The 23,430-nt window shown below is 41.0% G+C and overlaps 1 protein-coding gene across 8 annotated transcripts in view; it reads left to right on the top strand.

Moving 5' to 3' along the window:
- DIP2C (disco interacting protein 2 homolog C) overlaps window positions 1–23,430 on the top strand; it is a 1,002,241-nt gene that overhangs the window by 447,763 nt on the left and 531,048 nt on the right. For 5 of the 8 annotated variants that reach the window (XM_069211176.1, XM_069211178.1, XM_069211177.1 and 2 more), the window contains one exon: window positions 3,970–4,095. In XM_069211176.1, coding sequence (XP_069067277.1) covers window positions 3,970–4,095 — 126 coding nt within the window. Of the gene's footprint in view, window positions 1–3,969; window positions 4,108–23,430 lie in introns of all 8 variants that reach the window. The other 3 variants (XM_069211173.1, XM_069211175.1, XM_069211174.1) reach the window with 1 other exon arrangement.

Here is a 23,430-nt window from a genome sequence, read left to right as displayed (position 1 = left end):
ACATGCCTTTCCAAAGCCCTGGGCTTCCAGTACTGAACCCAAGGGCCTCCATGTACAATATGCATGCACATGTGCATTACAGCAAGCACATGTGCAATCACATGCCCGCTACACAGCACTATGTACTAGCATGATGTAGGCCTAGGGCGAGATAGGTACTTAGCAGGGGAACTCTACATAAGAGGGCCAGTAGGCCCGAAGCCAGTGACGCAGCTAAAAAGGCCTGTTCATTTCTATTGCTCATTATTACAAAAACGGTATGCTGCCACCTCCGCAGTCTTGCTACATAATTCTCTGTAAGAGCAGTAGGCCTTTAGCACGATCAGGGTAATGCTTTGTGCACCCTTCCTGGTCTAACAAGGCCTATCTGTGAGATAGGCCAAGGTCATTCACACAGAAACACACAATCCCTGTTCTACCATGATGAAAAATTGGTACCCATGATCCCGATATAGCTGCAGCTGGGCACTGGGGCAGAGGTGCATGTCCATTACCATGCAGGTGAATTTTCCGTCCCAATACAGCAGTTTTCCTAATGTAGTATTTTAAACAATGTCTTTTGGGTGTGACATTTATTTTATTATTATCCATGAAAGAGACTAGAATAAATACCCATCAAACCAAGTACCCAAGTTGCAGGCAGCAGAACATAACATTGTCATTTAAACACTTAACATATATTTTAGGAGTGCACGCAAAATAAAAAGCTGGTTAAAGTTAATATAAATATCAATAAAAAATTCACTCAGAACCACCTTTGCTATTAAGGAGAAAGGAACTGTTTTAGGTGTATGTGAAATACGCGACTGGCTTGTGCAGCCACTCGAAGCGCGTCAGTGGGTAAAGTGGACTAAATGGTTAATCCATTGTATCTTGTAGGCTGTGATGGGGGAACCAAATGTGAGTGAATATTTAAGAGACCAGTGGATGCAGCCCGCTAGCCAGAAGCCCCCTGTGTGTATTATGTATGATTTTTTGGGAGTTAAAATAGTATGGTAAGACAACCTAAAGGCCACACTCAAAAACTAGCCTGTGGACACAATTCGACATGGAGGGATAGTGTCTCATATTACGTTATTCTTCTGGCAGCAGCTTTTCCTCATGTGGCCAGTTCCCACTGCAGCTCATTTGCTGGGGGGGAGGAGGGGGGGCTTTTTTCAGATCACTTGGCTCAGAGTGATCATAATTACCCCGTTTTGGCACTGCTGTGATTAGCTCTAAAACTTCCTTCCGGTGTTACACCAAAGCCGCCTCTTATGCTCGGCTTGGGACCTCCTGGCACAGCTGTTTTTCCCATTGCTCAGTATGACTGCTTCATTGTTACGTGGCTACACCATGGGTATCTCTCTGGAAATACTGAACCTGTGAATGTAGTACAAGCCACTATAATGTTCTAGAATAAATACATTCTCAGTGTGGTGCTAGGGGATGTGTTTTTAGTCACACTTTTCCCAAACCGATTGGGCATCTATACACCAACAGTACAAGTTAAATCTTGCTTGGCAAGGAAGGAGTGCAGAACCTGAAATATTGTCGTAATTCAATAGGTCAACATCTACAATTGGGCAACACTTGACATTGTTTTAAAGACCACATCTTAGCAGAAAGAACTCCACAGATGGGAGAATATAGTCACATTATCACTTGGCGTCTTATTTTGTTACAGTGCCAACAACCTGTGACTGCAGAACCTCTCCTTTCATCTGCATAAGGTCAGTGATGTAGATGAGGCGTGCCAAAGGTCTCTTCCACCGCAGGTTTAAACCTGAGGTAGGGTTACATTGCATTCGTTTCCTCTAGTCGGTACTGGCAGTGGATATATCAGATAGTGGGACAAAGCGTTGGCTATGTACATACAAAAGAGCAGCTCAAGCCCTGACTAGACAGAATCTTCATTCCACTTTGGAACTAGAATATGTCTTGGGCACAATTGTGCCCGTTGGTATGGGCATTCTTACTGTTTTATGACCAGGCTTAGATAGTGGATGTAACTTACGTGGACTCTCATCTGTACAGCACCACTGAAAATTTAGTGTTGACATTTGCATGCAAGCATGAACTATTTGCATAAACTTTAACGGATCCATCAAATTAGGATCCATTGTGGGAGAAGTATAGACCAGAACACTCTGCATGCTGAATTTCCCATCTCAGGTGTAAAAGGAGAGCCCTAGATTTCTGGGACTGACATGCCTTGTGGTGGTACTCCGTCGGATTTCATTTGTTATACGTGAGGGCAGTTCTTTACGTTTTTTTGTGTTGTTTCTCTGCCCTGTCGAGTTTATCTAAACATCTTGCGCTTTGAATTTGAGTGTGCCATCTATTGGCACAGTGCAAGCTTTCGTGACATGCAGTATAAGCTCCTAGAACATTCTCTAACCGCAACATGTCAAATACGATGCTGGCCCTTCCAACAAAGTGCAGCTTAATATCGTGGAGGAGTGAAGCCAGAATCCGAGAGGCAGTTTGGCCTAAACCTTCAATGGATTTCAAGTTTTCCACTTGTAATAGTACACTTGAGCAGAGGAGAGAGGTAGGAGCACGTTTGTGCCAGGTGTTAGGCCTCTGGCTTTTTCTCCATTTCCATTAATGAAACTGTTGTCACAGCAGTTCTAGATGACTTGTCATGAGAGAGAAGAAATCCTTTTTGCAGTTTTCTGCTACCTCAGGAAATCATTAAGGTGTATCAATCCATCAGGTCAGCTCTTTCACAAATGCGCGGGGTACGGCATACTTGGTCTGTTCATCTTCATATTTAAAACCTTACTTTAGGCCTCCCAAAATGACACTCTGAAACTCCCGTCATTCCAGCTCTGAACGCTGAAAAAAATCCACCTAATCAACCCTAGAGCAAAACCGTCCTACTTTATAATCCGTTTCCTCCAGTGCGCCGTGCATAACAGCACATCTACGAAAAAAGTTGTGATAATTTGTTTTGCTATGGTATGCTCATTTGTGTGGTGTTTCTTGTGTGGGCCTATCTATCGTTCATTTGGATGCAGGATGCACAAAATGATCCCGGGGTTCTTGTTGATTGTAGGCAAGGGGATTGGTTGATGTTGTTCGGTTGTGCTTGCTGTTGCTTAGTAACTATTGATAGTGGCCATCTATGGTAGAACCGACTAATCCTTAATCAATTGCATCTTATTGCTCTGTGCTTATGGATGTGTGTGACAGAGTGTTGCCTTTTTGGGATATATGGTTATCCAATGCCCCTTCCTTTGCAGTGGCGTCTACACTTTACAGCAAGGAGACATGGTCGCCCAGTATGGACTTCAAGTGTCCTCTGGTGACAGCGACCCAATTGGGTCCACTCACCTCTCTCCTTCAATAGCACACCTGCTCCCACCGTAGGTCTGTATCCCAGCACTAAGGACGCATAATGAGCTATATATATGCAGTGCCAAGTTGGCATACAGTAACCTAGTCTCCCTAAGAACATAACACTGATGTTTCGTTTTCTATGGGACTTTAGTCTCTCATTTATTACAGGAGTTTTGTAACATGCTTATATATCATATTCTAGTTACTTTCAATCACTGATTAAACAGTTTTCTAGGTGTCAGTATATTTCTTTTGAGTGTAAAACTCCAGGAATACTTGTAGAGTTATTTCATTAGTAAACCACTTTAGGAGGGATCAGAGATATATGGCAGGGCTAGAATGGGTTGCTTAATGGCTCTGATGGCCATATTTAACCTCCTCTGCCAGTTGAAGAATCAGAAGTGGGTCTTCTGATTGGTCTTCGTTAATTGATACAAGTAGGTTGACGTATGGTACGGAATAACGACTGTGCATACAGTTGTGGTCAGATGTTCATGGTAATTTCTTATCATTCTAAAAGACGTTTAGCTCTCTGTCTCACAAGCTGGAGTTAGTTTTTATGCAGAAATTTTCGATTTCAGCATTATGTAGAATGTAAATGTCTTTTGCAAAGAATTTGAACATTTTCTGCTTTTGTGTCTACAGATGTACATACGGAAGCAGTTCAAGCAGCACTTGCAAAACATAAAGAGAGGAAGATGGCTGTGCCTATGCCTTCCAAACGGCGGTCTTTAGTGGTGCAAACCTCGATGGATGCCTACACACCCCCAGGTGAGCATAAAAGTGTGTTATCCTTCTTTATTTCTAAATTATATCTGTTGTGCCAGTGGTCATTTCATTCAGCTAAATACTGTATTCATTTCACCATCACATTTCCCATCGTGGTCAGCTTCTTTTATGAAAAAAAATAACTTTAACATTTGCAATAGATTTTGAAAGTGAGATAATATCATAAATGACCAGATTGTAAAGCCTAGGGTTTTGAATTGTATTCTACTCAGGGTGAAAACCTGCACAATTTACACTTAGGAAGGTAGGCAGAATAATCATTAATTGAAAATATATCCAACCTCGCCTATCTACAGCTACCAGTAGAGGGAAATCTGGAGCAGTTGTCTAGTGCTGGGAGACCTGCTCCCCCTCTCCATTGCAGCGAGACAGGAGACAGTCTGGATGGGTTATGCCCCCCGCAGCCTCTTTATTTGGGCTTGTGTAATTGGGGCTAACAGCAGGTCCTTCTCCGTAAGAACTAGGAGAGAGGCCTGAAGAGAGCGAATACAATCTGAAGAAAGACAGACTGTTGCAAAGTAGTGAGACAGGCAACCTGAAAGAAGGGAAGAACAGTCTCAAAGTGTGTTGGAAAACTCATGGAGTTAAGGTTGTCGAAAGGTCATTTATTTATACACGAAACAGTTTTTTTTTTTTTAAATGGTAGTGAAATTCCACAAGAAGGAGGAGCAGAGACAGGGTGAATGTGGAACAGAGGAAAAAACAAAACAGGGGTAGTACAAAATGAGATGGGAGAGGGAAATGATCGAGGAGAATATCCAAAGAAGGGTGAGGGAGAGTCCCAACAAAACAACCTGGTTGAAAAATACATTTTGATTGTGCACCAGCCCCAGAAAATGCTGTTTTACTCAACTAAAAATACATCTTACATTAACAATAGGAAACCAGTAAAGTTCTGGGGTATGGTCTTAATTTTTTAAAATTCATCAGACATGGCTGTTCCAGAGAAAAAACAAGATGTGACATTATATTCCGTAGAAACCTTGCAATGTTAAGACAAGGGTTGGCTTAAGATACAAGAGGTCAAGCATGTGACAGACTGGAAAAATGGCAGAAGTCTTGAGTAGCAAATGATGCGGTTATTTTTTTCAGAAGCTACTTCCAGGTGTAGTTTAGGAGTAAAAAATAGTTATTTTTAAAGTAGTAGTAAGTTTTTGTGGGCTGTTTGTGCTGACAGCTAGTTAACCAAAGGTTTTGTGAAGTTTTATATATATTAAAGAATGTTTGCATTTACATGACATTAACGCACACGCACACTAATGCTAAATGTATAGAGAAATTGTGTTTATTCACATTTAGTTTGACTGTGGGTAATGTAGGCCTGAATTTTAAAATTTCTGTTTTCCATCGTGTTTTGTGACGTAAACATTTTATTTCTGGGTAAGGTGGAGTTCTTATTTTGGAAACCAATTTTTATTTTCCTTTCTATAATATATGAAGAAATGTTTTCTTTTCTTTGTGATTATCGAGCAATGTTTTAATGAATAGCACACTCAAAAGACACCTGCAGAGTACAGACTGGTCCAAGTACACTATCTTGTTTCAGATAGTGTACGTTTGAAGGGCGCAGAGAGAAGCTTGTAGTGTGAGAAAACCATAAAAGTCCATCGAGTACGTAATATTATCATTTTGCTTCAACCTGATTGGACTGTCTCATGAGAACGGCGTCTAGGCGTTTAGAGTTTGTGTGTTTTTATATTAGATAAGAGAAGAATGGAGCAGGAAAGAGTAGGGCTATCGTAGAGTGCTTTTTCAGAGAAAGGGGTTGACTGTCCTTTTTCCTTCCATTTGAGTGGATCTCATTCTGGTTCGTCCTCTGTCTAATAAGATTTGATTTAACCGATGTACATGTTAATTGAAGCATATATATTCTTCTTAGTTTGATGTTAACCTGATTTCTGCTTTCTGTAAACCATTAACTTTTAATAAACCTTCATGCTTTGAAAATATAAAATGCACTCTATTCTTTTTTGTGGAGCCTAATGTTCTTCACACATTATTGAATGTATTGGTTTGTTGACCATGGTCGGGAGGGGGATACGGGCACACCTAAATCCTTAGTGTATTAACACAGCCCCCGGTCCATCGATGGAAGTGCTTTATGGTTCTTGATTTTATCACTTAAAAAAGCGCTAATAGGTGTATGCACCTTATGAATTTGACAATTACTACTATAACTTTTCCTGGAGAACAATTCACTAATGTATTTCAGTAACCCTGCAGCCTGTCTGAAAATTCTGATTCATTTTTTCACTTACTCATTATTTGCTAGTACACAACATCTAAGGATTCCCTAATTTGATCCCTGGATGCTTCTTGGTTTTCTTCAATAATGTCATAGGTTTTTTGCCAAAGCATCCATATGTACTGCTGCAGTACTGTTAGTTGGCACTTTTGTGCTATAATCGTTCCATTTAGCTGCTTACTACTGCACAACTTCCATTTATCTTTCCTCCTTATTCACGACTTCTCATACCTTTAGAGATTTTATGCTAATGGCAAATAATGAATGGCTTAAATTGTCTGTAAGATCATTCAGTGAATTGGATGCTCATGAGTGAGAAAAGCACGTGACCTGTAGGTCACCGGTTTTAAACTGGGCTGTACCAACTCACTATTTCATTCATTTGTTTGACAGACTGATCCTAATTAGACAGGGTAATAGCAACACCTGTAATTTGCAGAAGATGCAAAACTGTGGTAGCACATGCTAGAAGAAATTAGACTAGTTATTGTTCAAATGTACATGTAATAAATGCTTGTAGGAAAGTATTGTGTCTTCATCCCCATGTACTGGGACTCCAGTGCTTTTGCATATGAACTTTATAAATACACACTTTGTAATTACTGTTTCTTTGTAAAATCAGTTAATAGTGTTTGCAGTGTTATATTTACTATAGATCAGCTCTGAGTGTACTTTGGTGTTCTTTGCAACTTTTTAAATGGGAAGACAAAAAGTGGTTATTTAAATTAATTCTGTTTATGTTCAGTTTATCAGAGAATTATGTTGATGGAAGGTGAATGCAGTATGGATAGGTAGGAACATGGGATTATCATGAGTTGGGCATCCAAGAGCCTAATTAACTGAGTACAGCAATTGAACTGATCTATGTGACACCTATATGCCACTGATAGATAGGAGGCTTCAGATTTAGATTCTGCCTACGCCAGCTCATGTAGTATACTTAAACAATTCCTGCTACAAAAAAGACGTGTAGGTGGTTTTACTAATTTTACCCAGTTGAATGTGATGCTGTTTGACAATAAGAAACTATTTTTTTGTGTCAGAGATTCCGTTGCATGTTTGTTTGTTGTATTTCCAATCTTGGCCCCTTTTGGAGCTGTGGTGGCACTGTGGGATATAACCAGTCTCTTCTGCTGGCCGTCGTGCTGCTGAGTCGCTACATGAAGAGGTCGAAAATGCCTTCCTTATGTGGCACATGTCATTTAATGCAGCCTTAGTTCTCTCTCCGCTGAATTCTGGTGGGTTCCTCCAATAGATGTCCCGTGTTTTAGTCTCGGACAGATAATACATTTCACATTTCCTGGCATCTCCTCCTCCTCTGTTCCTATGTTTTGTTTCTTATTGATCCATGATGCTGCTGAGAAAATGGTCACCAACCTGGAAAGAGCATAGCCTCATCATAACAACAAGAGAGATAGGCCTCTCTCATCCACTGGTCATGAATGTGCAGATACTAGACATCTGTAGAAATTTTATTGCATTATCATCCTCTGACATGGCATGCAAATTGAAGCAAGATCCTTGCAAGTCTTTTTACAATAAATAGCAGTGAAAATCCATAAGGATGTGATCATTTGTATGCTCTCGGAGCAAACCTAGTCAGTCACTTGAAGGCTTTGATAAGTCGACACAATAGGATTTAAGACTTGGGTTCTTCAGCCAGGAGAAAGGTCTTGGATTGGAGCGAGGAAACAAGGCGGGCGCTGCTCTGAACGCTCGTAGCAAGATTGAGCTGCACTGAGCGAGCAAGCCTGGTGCAAAGCGTGTAGGTCTGCTGGAGATGACGGTTAAAGAGGTGTGCTTTCAGCCGAATCCACCTGTATTCGCCCGCACCACCCACAGTGCTCCAAAACTCCTGCAGCACTGGCTGCTTTTTCGCCCAGGCCGCTTCTCTTTGCCTGGGTGTTTTTGGTCGCTGGGGGGTGGGGGAGGGTATATATGTATATATATATATATATATATATATATAATAATTACCTCGAAACATGGCTCAGTAATAGAAGGAAGTCATCTATACACCAGCTTAAGATGAAGTCAAAAGTGCAATCAACTATATACGCTTTATGCAGACTCATTGGAAAATTATGCAGACCAAACTACACGCGCAATAGCCTGATTCAGCTGGAGTTTGGCCTTGTACCTCAAAAATATGAATGCCTGAGCACACAAGCAAAATACTATCAGGTCTTCAAAGCCCCAGCAAGATCAATGAAGGATGTGCTCAAAACTAGATATGAAGTAAAGGCGAATCCCACGATTAGCCATATTTAAAAGGCCGTGGTGGACCTAAAACTGGCAACTGAAAAATGGTCAGGGGAAAGTTTAAACTGTGCTGCCACAAACAACGTCAAAGAACAAGTTTACCAATTGTCGGGGAAGAGGACTTGACCAGACACAAAGGCCATAAAAGGCAGTCAGTCCTAAGGACGTCCTATGAGGCAAACATACAGCCATCCTTACACCAAGCCCTGGGAAGGAAATGCCTTTCAGTTGGGCCAGGCCGGTGCCCCTGCCAATAAAAGAGCTGAATCTAGGGTGGACATTTTTTAGCAAACGTAGTAAAATGTAGGCTCTGCAAGTAGAGAGAGGAGTCCCAAGTGAACCTGGTATGCTGTTGCCCAGCCTTGCTACAACAGCCGCGCAAGTTACTAAAACCAGTGCTCCTGTCAATAGCGGTACGGGCATGCGCAGAAGCAGCGTCAGTCCTCTTCTCTAGCACTCCCCCTTAAGACTTGGCCAAAATAGGGGAAATACATGACCGAAGCACGATCTCGGCTGAGTGAATTAAAGGGGTCCAGCGACAATAAAAAAAAAGAAGACTCGCTTGTCCCAGATAGCCGGCAGAAGCAGTCGAAAACTTGCAGACTCTTTTTTTAGTAGCTCATCACTGAGCACTGCACATTGCTGGCAGATTTTTTAAATGGACAATTTGCATATATAATGTAGAACTTTAATGCAGGCATATTGCACAACAAGGAGAATGTGTGAGACATACTAAGAAACTGTAAACCAGGTGTGAGTGTGGTTGGGGGCCACACAGTTTTTTAAAAATATATAGGCGTCTTACACACATTTTTATACATGTTTTGGTATACAAAGCACAGCAGCACTTGTAGAGGACACACAGCTTTAAGCCTATTCGATTTTTGCTTTGTCTTAATAGGTTGGTATACATTTGGGATACCGTAATGATTTTTAAACAGTTCTGTAACAATGACCGAAGTTAGTACAATCAACATGATACAGTTAAAAATGTTTGAACCTGTATGGTGTAAATTCTATCCAGTTTAGCTTAATGTGTTTGCAGGAAATTGGGAAGTTGTAATGATTTTACGTGTTTGTACATATTTGGGAAATTGCTATGATTTTTAGTATTCATGCAATAAAATTGTCATTCATTCATTCATTCACAGTGTGTTCTAGAGGTGTGGAAAGAAAAAGGAGAAGAGATATAGGTAAGAAATTAGAGAGCAACAAGGGATCAAGAGAGGTTTATATTTTAGCAGAGGCAAAACGACTTTGCTGTTTTTCTCTGCAGCACTCTGTCACCATTTCAGGTGGCAATTTATATTTGACAATACTGCTTTCCATCAATGGTGGATACTTGGTTCTTATTCTCATAATAACACCCAGGTTGTAGTTTATCATACCTTTACCTCAAGTGTTACCACTGCTCTACAAATTATCATTGCATTTTCATGGCTTGTCAGATCTTTCCAAGTCTCGTACTACGCACAGATCATTCCACTACTATGTTTATTAGGCCAGATCCACAAATTTTATTTACGCCTGAAAATGTTCCTTTGCAATGTAAAACATGTTGGCTGTTCAAGTATAGTGCTAGCGCGCCTGGTCCTAAGTAAGTAAACTTACAAGGGGACGCGTATAGGCCGATGAACCTTTTGGATCGCATGGAGTATCCTAGCTATGTAGTAATTGATGATCATCAAAAATCATGTACAAATCAATAATCAATAAGCAAAACACTAATCATCAATCGTTTCATGAATGACCACAACTCAGTTATACATTTTATCAATTTTATTTCCCTATTTGTTACAATACTAAGACAAAAGGTTAATTCAGACTTTATTCAATCAGCTCAGAATTAGTTCATTAATGACCACCAATAACATAATCTAATCATAACTTGAGAAAACATATGCTCGATTGCTTCAGCATAAGCCAACAAAGATGAATATAACAGCATTTTTAGGAGAGTTCAGCAATCAGTTCGTCAATCATTTGTCACTGTCAACGTCACCCAAAGGAACCTTACCTAACCCAAATTAGCATTAGCATGTGGGACTTCATGCAAAAACTATTTAGAACACAAATTTAGAAAACTTCTAGCCAAAAGAAAAACGTATTCAAACAGCGCAGTTGGTACCTAGAAAGAAAGGCACAAAGTTAACAGTCACATTGTCATAGCTACCTATCCCCAGAATGGATCAGCAACAAAGTCATACTTCATCTTCAGGTCATCAATCGATCAGCAACGCATCAGGCTCTCAAGACCATGAGCCCAATGACAGACTCTCAAATCGCGTCTTCTGACATCATCAATTCACCCCTCGCATCTAAAGATTTTTCCCTTTGTCTTTACTTTTTATTAAGGTTTTCCAGTCCATCCCCCTAATTCCTAATTGGTCAGTCAATCACCAGTTATTACCCTAACCAATAACTTTAATTTTTCAAATCAATGAACTCTAATATAACACCGTTCTCAGTTCGTTGATTGGTTCACTGTACGATGTCCTCATCATCCGACTCATCAGGTATAGAAAATGTTGCATCTTCTTCTCCAGTCAGTGCTTCTATTATTCAAGTCCTGGGAAAGTACATTGAGTCTGTCTTACACCAAAATTGTTACATACTCTAGTCCCTCATCTCCTGTCTGTCTGTACATTGCAGAAAATGCTAGCTAAGCAGATTTTATTAACATATGCAGTTCCTGGACAGTTCAACGCACCAACTTCTCTGTAGCGCACTAGAAATTCAGCTTCTGCATGAGGCCTGGTAACTAGGCCACAACTTCGGCTAAGTTAACTCTACAATATAGTGAAAAACATAGGTTATGCATCTTAATACGACATATTACTACGTTATTACTCTTTTCCATTATTTCACACATTTTTTATCATTTTATTACAAGTTCGTATTAACTGGCTGTCACTGTCCGTGGGCACATTTTCAAGCGTGCACATAAATTTCCCTACATTTTATTTTCTTGTTAATCAAAACACATAAACATTCATTAATAATTTCTAATTAGCATGTCTGCCTCAGCAATAGTGAATGTACCTTGACTGTGCAAACTGCCTGCATATGGTGACCTTGGGAATCAATGTAATGGTTTGAATCTAGATCTTAGACTAATTTTCTCCAAACTGTTAAGACATTTTTGATGTACTTCTAACTACCAGTAACACATAACCATAAACTTAAAGAAAATGGAAATATTACTTATGTCAAGGAATGGAACCAGAGAGAAGAGAAAGGTTAGAGAGATTGTGAAAAAAGGGGAGAAGAGGATTGAGTGTAAAAATACGAAAGCAAGAACAGAGTCAGAAGAAGAAACCATAGAGCTGGCTAGTTTAAGAAAGAAGACAGGTCCAAAGTCGGAAATAGGAGAAAATTAGCAAAGAAAGGCAACTGAACTTGATGTGGCTGGAGTGAGATGATTCAAAAGAGGGAAAAGTTAGTGTGTTGTGCAGCTATTTTAGTGAGCTTTTATGGGCACGTTATTTTAGCAATGTTCCTTCTGCTTGTGCCCTTTAGCCTAATAATAGTTCATTTTAATTTCTGAGCAGAAGCTTCATTCTGCGGTGATGTTTTATTTTCCTTTATCTCATACACTTTTAGCCTAGAAACTGTTTTCATTCTTCTAGTAGGGCATTCTCCTTCTGTACTCTGCTCAAGGCTGTACTCAGTATTGTCAGTACAAAGTAGGAAGACCACAATCTTTGCCAGTTCAAAGGAAATGTAAGTGTTCTTACGTTAGGACAGTTTTCTCAGACGCCAGCTGTTTTATTATAAAGCATCCCTCTGCCCCCTATACGTTAGAGGTAGAGTTCCAGCCAGAAAATTGACTCTGCTTGCTGTCGCTTCATAGCTGTCTGCTGAGACTTGATGTATTTATTGCCTACGTGAGAGAGGACTCCATATCCGCTTATGGGGGATGGTGTCTTCTGAGGGAACCTGAAGGGCAAGTTAAGGCTAACACTGCTGTGCTCTAGTAGTACCTTAGTGGCATAGGTACGAATTCGAACCCATAGAATTGTGACACTGGTGGGACTTTACTTATGTTTCACTTTCCTTGTCACCATATTGCTATTGCTAACGCGTCCCTTTATGATAATTTATTACACATCAGGACTCGTTTTAGGCCAATGAATCTTTTGACCCAGTTGAGAGACACCTTAGGACGAGATAGCCAATCAATATGTCAATCAATACGTCAATAATGTCATTAATATTTATTACAACAATACATTTCACTTTAGTCAAAGTCATTAATCAATTCAAAATGCTCCCATGACCTTACAGTCATGAATAACCACACCAGTTTAGTAGAATGTTATGAGTGTTATTCCCTATTGTTTACAATTCTAAAAGCAGGTGCGTCAGTCTCAAAACCAAGAAACATAATAGCATAGTCACGATATGGCAACTTTGGTAAGATTTCATTAAGGAAAGAATCACAAACATCAAAACATAACACGGCGTGAACATAGATCAATTTAGCAGAGTGTCAATAACGCGTCAGTTCAACAAAGCATAGATTCGGTCGTTTGTCTATTTGTGTCAGTTTAGTGAACACCTGTCCTAACCACTGATTAGCATTAGCATGTTGGGCTTCATGCAAAACAATTTAGAACACCAATTTGGAAAACATCTAACTATGGTCTCTGTCAAAAGTAAGCAGTTGGTACCTAGAAAGGAAAAGCAAACAGACAAATCACAAATGCATTGTCATAGTTACCCTCCAAAGTTTAGTTCAGCGCACAAGCTCAGTCTTCGTCCTCAGGACATCAGTCAAATCGCCATCAGTCAGAACTCCGCTCCGGGGCAAAAAGAGGCACTTACCTCATAAAGAGGCAACGTGTAAAATGGGCAAATATAAGGACGAGGATGGTTCTAAGCGAACCAATAAGTCACCAAACAGAGTGACAAAGTTTCTGGATAAAATCAATAGCATTCCCTAACCCACCTAAATGGCTCCCCGTGTCATGAGTTTTTATCCCTTTTTCGTTGTACATTCCCCCAAAACTCTATTGGACATTTGTTATACCCTACTATCTTTAACCTATCAGAAAACACATTAGGTCACCTAACTTTCACCCCATATTATTTTACAAATCTCTCATTGGTTCCCCTATTCGATGTCTTCAGAGGTGGCACGTCCGGTATGATTTCATCTTTCTGTAATTCTTTGCACATCTTTTGGTCAGTAGCTCCATTGTCTTCACCTGTTTGAATGACCTTGTACATTACATTAATCTACACTGTTTCATTTTGTTTTAATATCACCCTACAAGCAATGAAAAAATGCATGGGAACGGATCTAGCATGGTTACATTCGGCTTCTAGTTTTGAAACAAACATGAGGTCGTGTCCTTTTGCGAGTCAGCACACTGCAAGATAGGAAAAATACATTTAATATGAGAGCCAAGCAACTAAGCTTCGGCTCATGCTAACTTAAGGCCTACAAGGATTTCAGCACAAATTCAATAATACAATTATTAATAATTAGCATAAACTTATTCAATATGACAATACATAAAACATTTTAGTCATCATTATTAGTCCACGTATACATTGACGGCCACTCCCCGTGGTCACATTTCAGGTGCACGTTTAAGCAAAATTACTATTACAGTTTCTATGCGGCATTATCACACACTAATTCATAGACAGTTATGTTAATATAGATTATATAATCTATGCTCTCTCACTATTAATATGTTAAATCATCCTAATAATTGCAGTACATGCTATTTTATATAGAACACAGTTGATTCAATAAAACACATTGAACCGATTTGTGCTTCTGTTTGTCTTTGCATGTGTGAGACAAATGCAACTGAGAGAAAAGGTTAGATCTGTTGCACCACGATTTCCCTGAGAAATCAGAATATCATGTGCACAGATGCCACAAATCGCCACCACTTTCAGCTGCTGGTGAGGTACTGCTAGCTAGCCGGAAGGGTTAGGCTGACAGTTGTCACACGGTGTGAAATTGGACTCAGTTCCCCACAACCTGGTGGTACTGCTGCCCAAATCCAGCAGTCTCATTAGTATAATGAGAGCCAACACGACCAAAGCATAGAAAGTTGCTTTTAGATGTAAAAAAGCATAATCATGAAGAGAGACCGACCAGAAAGTGTTGGGGAAAAATGATGACTTTTTGTAGGGGAAAGGCACAGATGATGTTGAGAAGGTAAGGTGGCAAATTGTTTGCACCAATATTCCTTAGTAAAATGAAGGGGTCGTTTTGCAGGCAGAATTAGGAAATGAGACATAGGAATGCTCTGCTGTAGCATAGGTTTTTATTCATCATTGTTCCATCCATGTCAGCTATGGAGCTTGCAGGGTTTTAAAACATATACAACTCTAGTAACACATTTTTCCTGCTCTCTATTTCAGAAGATCAGTAGTACTTCTATTTTTGTGAGTGTCACTTGAGTGTGGGGATACTAGGCACATGTGTTTTCCTTAGTTTTGAATGGTCCCACTGAGCATTACAGCTCCTTCTCAGGGTACTTCTTATCTTTGATTGAAAGCCTCAGCCTACCATGTGTTTCATGATGTAACACAATTGTGTCTGACCACAATCACAAAACATAAAAGTGGGTTACAATCCTCTTCAATTTCTTTCAGAAGGTCCAACTCCCTTTCTAAAATGGGGTGTTGGGGTTTGGAACACTGTATTTTCCTGGTCTTGCATATGCTATCTACCTTCTTCACAGAAGGGCTTGTCACAGGTTCAGCTCAACCATAACCGGGCAGAACTCCAGAGAGCAGAGTCATCCATCAATTCATAGGCATTCTATTTGTTTTGGCTTTCAGCGTGTGATTGCGCCCGACTTAAAATATGACTTTTATTGCTCATGACTCAAGTAAGAGACTGAAGACTATTAGAATTCACACTGTTTGGGAGTACATCTTTAGCACAATGAAAATTGAAATGTAGAGGAATCACAGATTAGGTGAATAAATAACACAATGCACATTTTAACAACAACTTGTGTTAAGGATGTGTCCATACACATTTCAACGACACTTGTCCTAAGAAAAGTCTGGAAAATGTCTGGTCACATATGGCCTCCCACTTCAGATGTTTGCATCATTATTCCTTCGTACCTCTCCCCACCTTTTGGCTCTATTTAAATAAGGTCCCTAGATTGGCTAGTTTCTGGATGATCTCGGTGGTGCCAGTGTCTCAGAGATACTCAAACCTGGCAGGCCCTGAACCGATGCCTACTGGCCGATCTCCCAAAATAATACAGGTTAAAGTTCTGGCTAAGGTTTTGGCTAATCCACTGATAAGGTTTATAACTTAGCTTTATAGTTAGTGTATTTTGGCCTTATGGTCAACAGGCCTAAATTGGCTATCATTCCTTTAATGGGTGAGCCTTGGGCTGTTGAGAGACAGTGGCTTATGCAAGTCCACAGTTTTAAATATATGGGCATGCATATCTCATAGGATCCCCATTGGTGGAAGCTCAATATAATCCTTTACTGCATAAACTGTGCAATTACCAGCAGAATTGAGACACCTTCCCCTTCTATATCCTCAGTAGTACACCGTTGTTCAAAATGATAGCATACAAAATCCCATTCAGTTTCTTTTGCAGTGTGAGTGCTTTATTTTTTTATGTTTTAAGTATTTATTAGTTTTCAGCGAACAGTACAAACCCATAACACTGGTAACCTTGACATAGCAGAGACATAGAACTTACATGGTGACACGACTCCAGTGACATTAGGACATTATACCCAGAACTCTAGGCTCCACAGCTGGCAACATTAAAAGCAGCATAGCATCCACATTATATCATGCACATGGGGGAATGACAGATAATATGGACAGAACCAACATAGAGGACTTGACTGATACTGAGATGCATGTCATCAGTCGCAAGAGAGTACAAAAGCAGGAAAATATGCAGCAAAAGCGACTTATATGGGCTATGGACCGCAGGATGGAGTTGCAAGTAGATATGTGAGAGTGCCAAATATCCCTAGGATTTGTCCAGAGTGTCAGGAGCTCTGCAAAGTGTCAGTTATGCATTACACTAGACAAGATTGTTGATCCAGTCCTTAAATTTGGGTGCCTTCCCTCTACCCAAGCAGCAAGCAATTTTCAAGTAGGGGCCCGAGAGATCTGTAACATGCCCTAATAGGAGAATCAAAGGTGTCAGCACGACCTTGCCTTCCGCCGTGCAAGGGAGCACTGCTTGTACCTCCATCCAGTAAGAGTGTACTTGTCCGCATGCCCCTGCTGAGTGCAGAAAATCAGCTTCATTCAAACTGCATTAGGCACACTGGGTGTATGACCTATGACAAAACTGATGCATCAGGACAGGAGTGTAGTACGCCCTCTGTATGAATGTGTAATGAAAAATCTGAGCCTGCTATTGGCAGATAGGCCGGTCTGAAAGCAGCAGTAATGCCTTTGTTCATCAAAGAGGGTCACTTCCAACTCCTGCTCTAAGTGCTCCCGAGCTCTGCTCGGAGAGCCCAAGGGTTTGGTCTGTGCAGTGTGGTACATAAGGGAGACCAAGTGTTTAGGGCTTAAGACCTAAGGCATGCAATGCAGTGTGGCAAAAGTGGGAGGCTCCTAAGGGAAAATGGGAGTTGCTGCCCAAGCAAGCCTTATCTGCTGAGTTCGAAGCATGCAGAAAAAAGAGTGGAGAATATGTATAGGGATGTTCAAGAACAAAATATACGAATTTTGGAAAGAAAACCATTTTTCTAGGGATATATGCCCGACCTATGATAAAAAAAAAAGGGAGAGCCAATGTGTGATCTGATCTGTGATGGTATTTATTGCCACGCCATAATTGGAATGGAGCACTGTCTCCCTATCGCGAGAGATCCATATCCCCAAATATTTAATTTCCGTAGAGCACAATTGGAGAGGAAATTCTGGGTTGAAAGGTGGTGTAATGGGTATGAGCGTAACAGGAAAAAAATTCTGCCAATTGATATACGTATCGGATAGCCAACCAAAGGAGATGAACCCCCGTACATCAGAATTAAGTCTGATATGAGGATCACAGAGATATGTGCATGCATTAATTTGATCTGAAAAAATTACAGGTGGGCAGGCAAATAGTCAAGGATGTATTTTGCCAACTGCATGCAAGTGATTAATGACGGTGGATTGGACATAGCTAATGGGCAACTTTAGTTTTGAGTCGACCAGCTCGTCACCGTTAACTTTTTGGCCGCAGTGATCACCTAGCAAACAGGCTTGATTTGGATCTATTCATATCAGCCAGTTCATCTTGCCTCCTAAACAGTGATGCAATTCGAAATCCATTCTCTTCTGTTATGAAAGTAGCATTACAAGCATGGCTAAAGGTCCTTATATGGATAGCCCTTAACCTTGTTAAGAGTGTATTATGGTAATATCGTCCTCGCTAGCTTGCTGCAGACTTCTATTCTGTCATTCAAAACGTCTGCACTCCACAGCCAGGCTTGCCATCTAGGAAGTTTGACCACATCACCCCAGTCCTCATGGAGTTATACCAGCTTCTTGCTGAAGATAGAATAAAGTTTAAAGTGGGATGGTTAGCCTATAAAGCAGTCCATTCCAACTCTGTATCCTACATTTCTAGCCTTTACAAATTATTAGGTGGCACAAAAGGTGTTAGAAGCAAAAAATGACCTTCTTTAAAAACCCCAAGTTTCAAAACCACAGACGCACAACATCACTCCTTCTCATGAGCTGCTACCCTTTCATGGAATTCTCTTATGAACCTACTGCGGAACTAAACCCACCCTCTTATCAAGCTGTCAACGTCTAAAGCTGCATCTCTTCAGACTGCATTTAAGCCAAAAGCATTAAATGTCTCTGACTATCTGTGATAATCTCTACTGCTTGTGCTTTCCTTTCCTGGTTCTCCTTTCTCCTTCCCGCTGAATAGGTTGTTCTTTTGGTCTGTCCCCTTCTCTTCATTCAGGATGTGCTAGCAGTACCCCTCTAGTCTACTCAGTCACCCAACTAATCTCCCTACCTTTGCTACCTACCATGCCCTTTTGTTAGCTGCCAACTCTCACCTATTGTCTTTTCACTAGCCTGCCTCTCACTCTGTATTTATTTTCTCCATCCTCTCCATGGTTGCTGGATATGTGCCTCACTCATTCTTTGGTCTAACTATGCTCTCTTACTCAGTTGCTTCCCGTCTGCTCCCTCCTAAGTCATGGACTTCTCCTGGCATTGCCTATGGTCCCTCTCCCTACCCAACTGTTAGAAAGGGGATTCCTGGTTGGCTAGGGTAGATAGCCGCAGCCAGACAGGAACTGCCACTTTAGTCAGGGCAAGAGAGCTGCACACCTGTTAACCCCTGCTCACCCCCTTGATAGCTTTGGCACAAGCAGTCAGGATTATCCCAGTGACAACGTGCAAAGCGTTTGAACAACACACACAATCCAGTGACACAATAAATACACTACAAAAAAACTCCACAACAGTTGTATAAAAATATATTGTATTTCACAAAACAACATCAGACCTAAAATGACACAAATCAGTAAGACTCTGCTACACAAGCAGTTGTTGGATCATTACATAGGTTCCAGTACTTTGCTAAACAAACACTTCTCAGGTCATCATTACTACCATGAATGCACACAGAGTGATACATTCCCATATTGCAAGTACACCCTACCCTCCAACCGCATATCAGGTAGACCGTGAAAGCATGAATGTGCCCCTCCACATGGCTAAAACGGCATATCACATGAATCCGGTCATAAAAAATAATGTAATCACATAATAAGGGTAAAAAGCTTGTGGTGAACTGTCATTTCCCCCAAAATCACCAACACCGCCTTCTACATGAAAGTCAGAGCAGGTCCTTGCTTCCTTTATACCTCCTCCGGCACCAAAGCCTAATCCCCTGTCTCAGGAGCTCCTGTACTCCTACTACTAGAAATGTGGGACTGTAATGGGAGGCGACCCTGATCCTATCGAAAGGGTCGCCACGAAGAACACAGTCCCTAGCAGCTGGGGAGTCATCCTCAATAGTGACCAGCCAACCAACATGGCCCCCGCATCCACAGAAAATTCTACTGTGGGGGTGGGGGGGGACCAAGCCCACCCAGAAGTTGGGCACCATTCACACATAAACAGGGGGAGAGGGAGGGGGCGGCTGCACTGTCCTGTAAGGTGACCGCCCCTCTTCTAGGGAGAATGCATTAGTCTGATGTGAGCCTTCTGGCTCCACTAATGATCCGCCTCTCTCCTGGAAGGCTGTGCGCCCTGGAGGGATGGACTTTATCTCATGTACTGCAGCTACTCCTCCTCAAGGGCACCACGGGCTCCAGGCGGATGAAGCTAAAGCAGCCGTTCGGGCCGCCACAGATTCCTCTGTCTGCCTGTCTGTCCATGTGTCTTCCTCCATCGGTGCGCTTCCACCTCTGACCGGCGCTGATACCTGGCCGAGAGGGCTCTGGGGACACACGCACATCGGCGGCCCCCTCCTCCTGCTTACATAAACTAGGGAGCCAACTCATGCTCCAAGTACCACTCGGGTTGTGGCGGTAAAGACACCTAAGCAGGTGCTTGCTTGATGTGCCCAGGGGGCACCAACGGAGTCACACTCCGTCTGCGCTACGGGGATGCGGCCAGCAACCGCCACAGCTCTCCTTACTCCTCCTGACCTTTCCTTACCAACAAGGGAGGGGCCACATGGGACCTCAGCGCTCCTGCTTTTGCAGGTGGCGCAATCTGTGCTGCAGGCCACTGGTAGCATTTATTTTACAGGCCCCTGGGCATATGGTATACTACTTTACAAATGACTTACAGGTAAATTAAATAAGCCAACAGGTTTAAACCAGTTATACCAAGTTGCAGGGGAGAGAGCATATGCCCTTCAGCACTGATTACCAGTGGTAAAGTGCCCAGACTCCTAAAGCCAACAAAAAGAGGGTCTGAAAAATAGGGGGAGAAAGGCAAAATGTTTGGGGGTAACCCTGCAGCAAGGGCCATTCCCAATGCTAACCCTGCGTTACTGTCTCAAATTCTCTTGCACTTGCCTCTGTGAATTCCTCTGGCCTTTGATTCTTCTACTGACCAACCCCGATGTTATAATCTCATAGTTCTTTCAAACTCTCCCCTCTACTTGTTGTCAGTTCATTTGGTCTCATCTTCTCTCGTACAATCTTCCTTTCTCCCAATTCATTATCTTTCTGGAATTAATTTCTTACATAGAATTCTTTCAGTGCTTGCTGTCAGCTCATCTCAGCTAAGGAAAGACTGATAGTGCTCCAGAATTTCAACCTGCTAGAGCCGAATTTGGCTATGAAACTGTAGAGGAAGGGATATATATCCCAGTTAAACCGCTCCTTTTAATTAGTGTCTCCAGTTGGGAACAGTATTTTGGACCATTGACAATGACAACTGAAAAGAGGTGAAAATGGCTATCCGAAAGTTTGCCATTGTAGCCCATCTACACTGCATAAAAGTTTACTATTTCCAAATTACTCTCCATATGCCTTTGGCAGCTTCATAAGTAATGTAGGAATGTCTGTAAATCTGAGCTTACTGATCCTTGTCTGCAGTTCCAAAGTGTCCTTTTAACCTGGCTCCTCGGGTAGTATTTCTGGGCATGTTGGAGGAGTTGGGAGGCCCTCGAGGCACGTACCCACTCTGTTATCAAACTTGGTTACCTGCCAGCCAAAAGCAACATTGCTCAGTATTGGAAATCGGAGTATCATGCTGCAGGTGCTATTGTGTAGTATTGATTTTTTGCCCACTATTGGAAGAAAAGGTCTGTACATCCATGAGATGCCCAAACATGCAATAAAATCTAGATGACTTGGTGAGACCGTTTCCACAATGTCACTTCTAGACATTTGCATCCACCCTCTACCCTGTTTCCTTAGTGATAACATGCAATATATGGTCATTGAGGCCTTCATAATGATTGTTATTGGCACTGCTACAATTGAATGTTTAGCCGGAGCCTATGGTGCTGACTTGTTGAGTCTCAAAAGCTTTCTCCAGGTGATTTACTGTGAGTGTGGAAATGCATATTCAGCATTTTCTCTCATGACTGCCTTTAATACAGACCTATACCTTATCTCAAAGTATAACTATTAGACATACTTCCTGTACACTCTGCCTGCTTTTACTGTCAAATGTGGAAAAAATTCTCATGCGTACAAAACGCAAGAACCATGGTATTGTTCTTTGTGTCGTTAAAAAAATGTGTTTTAGAAGAACAGATTCTTTAATGAAGCAAAACTATGCCCCTCCAGCTGACTACTTAGTCCTGTCTTACAAAACGCCTCCACCTTCTCCTCACTACTACAACCGTATCTTAATCTTCAGCACTATTTTAGAACTACAGCCTTCCTTGTTGTGCAGGCACGCTATTTTCAGAGCAATGAGGATCTGTCCCAGATCTTATCCAAGGAGTCTGTCCGTGACCAGTAGTTATTTTTATGTGTTATTTTCATGTGGGAACTGTCATGTGCTGAGTTTAGCAAATTATCCTTAATTGGCGGCTCCTGTTTAAACTCTTCTGGAAGCGTTTAATTGAGAGTATTTTGTAGAATCATTCTTTGACTGTATGTACACGTGTCCCCAATCTTAGCTAGTTTTAGCGTAATTAAATAGCTAGTTAATTGGGTTGGTAATCCACTGTATTTCTAATTCTAGTTGGTATCTGTCCTCCTCAACTACATCCCAAGTTAGCAGTCCTGTTCCTTACTATCAGCATAGACGACACAGGTCGAGCAGATCTAAGTAGTCTTATCAACTCGCAAATAATGGTTTGTAAAATATAAGCAGGGCATTGTTGACAATGCACATGCTTCCACAGTCCTCTACTTACTTGTGGCAAAATTGCCTAAACTGAATATATTACAAGTCTTTTTGTATTAAAGTGAAACTCCCTACTGCAGAACTGCATATTCAGGTTTTAGGATAATGGAGAGAAACATATCTTGTTTTTATTATTTTTCCTTTTTTGTTCATAATAGGACTATGTTCATCCAAAAGTTTGATTCATAAGTATCATGGAATGTTATCACACAGTGAGGCTTTTATGCAATGATCATTAAATATGAGCTTTCCTCTTTTATTTTTCTTTCCTTTAAATATTGAATTTGTTGTGATACATGGAGTACTTCCACTTACGTCACTGTGGTTATTCATTACCCATTATCGTATTCCTTTGTCCTTCTTACCCTCGCCCACCCTGTATGAGAAGTTTACGATCTCAGTAGATTTTCAGTTTCTCACTATTTATAGACTTGCTATTATCATCATTCCAAAGAGGTTTTTGTTTTCATACTTAGACTGTTTGTTTACAGGGGGTTAGGAGGATGTATTTTGGTTGCATTATGTTACTGATTTGTATATTGTTATCCTAGAACAAAGTGCTAATAGTATAGTCTTAGTGCACATGTTTTATTGTACCAGGTGTTTGCTGAGTGCAGCCTGTGGTACCTCTTGTCTCCTAATTAGAACATCAGTTCAGGAGTCAAGTTGCTGCATGGCGAATAATCTATTATGTTGCATGGATACTTTACAGGTTTCCTAAGTAGTGATCATAGAAATTTATTTCACTAGTCTGTTGTAATCATGGCTTCGATCTCTGATATTTTCTTTAACATTTTACAAAATATAGATATTTATATTGCACAACAATTTATCAAATTCGGAAGCACAATTTTTTGAAAACTTTCGTATTCATTTTTTGAGTTAATTCTATGACCCAGCAAATTGGCTAATTTAATGTATTGGAAATGTGTAATCCCTAGTCGACTTCACTTTTGCCAGCTAATAAATGTGTTGTCTATTAAAAGATGCTGTGTCTTCCATACACTAG

The sequence above is a fragment of the Pleurodeles waltl genome, chromosome 10 (genome assembly GCF_031143425.1).
Source record: "Pleurodeles waltl isolate 20211129_DDA chromosome 10, aPleWal1.hap1.20221129, whole genome shotgun sequence".
Lineage (NCBI taxonomy): Eukaryota > Metazoa > Chordata > Amphibia > Caudata > Salamandridae > Pleurodeles > Pleurodeles waltl.
This window is presented reverse-complemented; position numbering and strand designations above follow the sequence as displayed.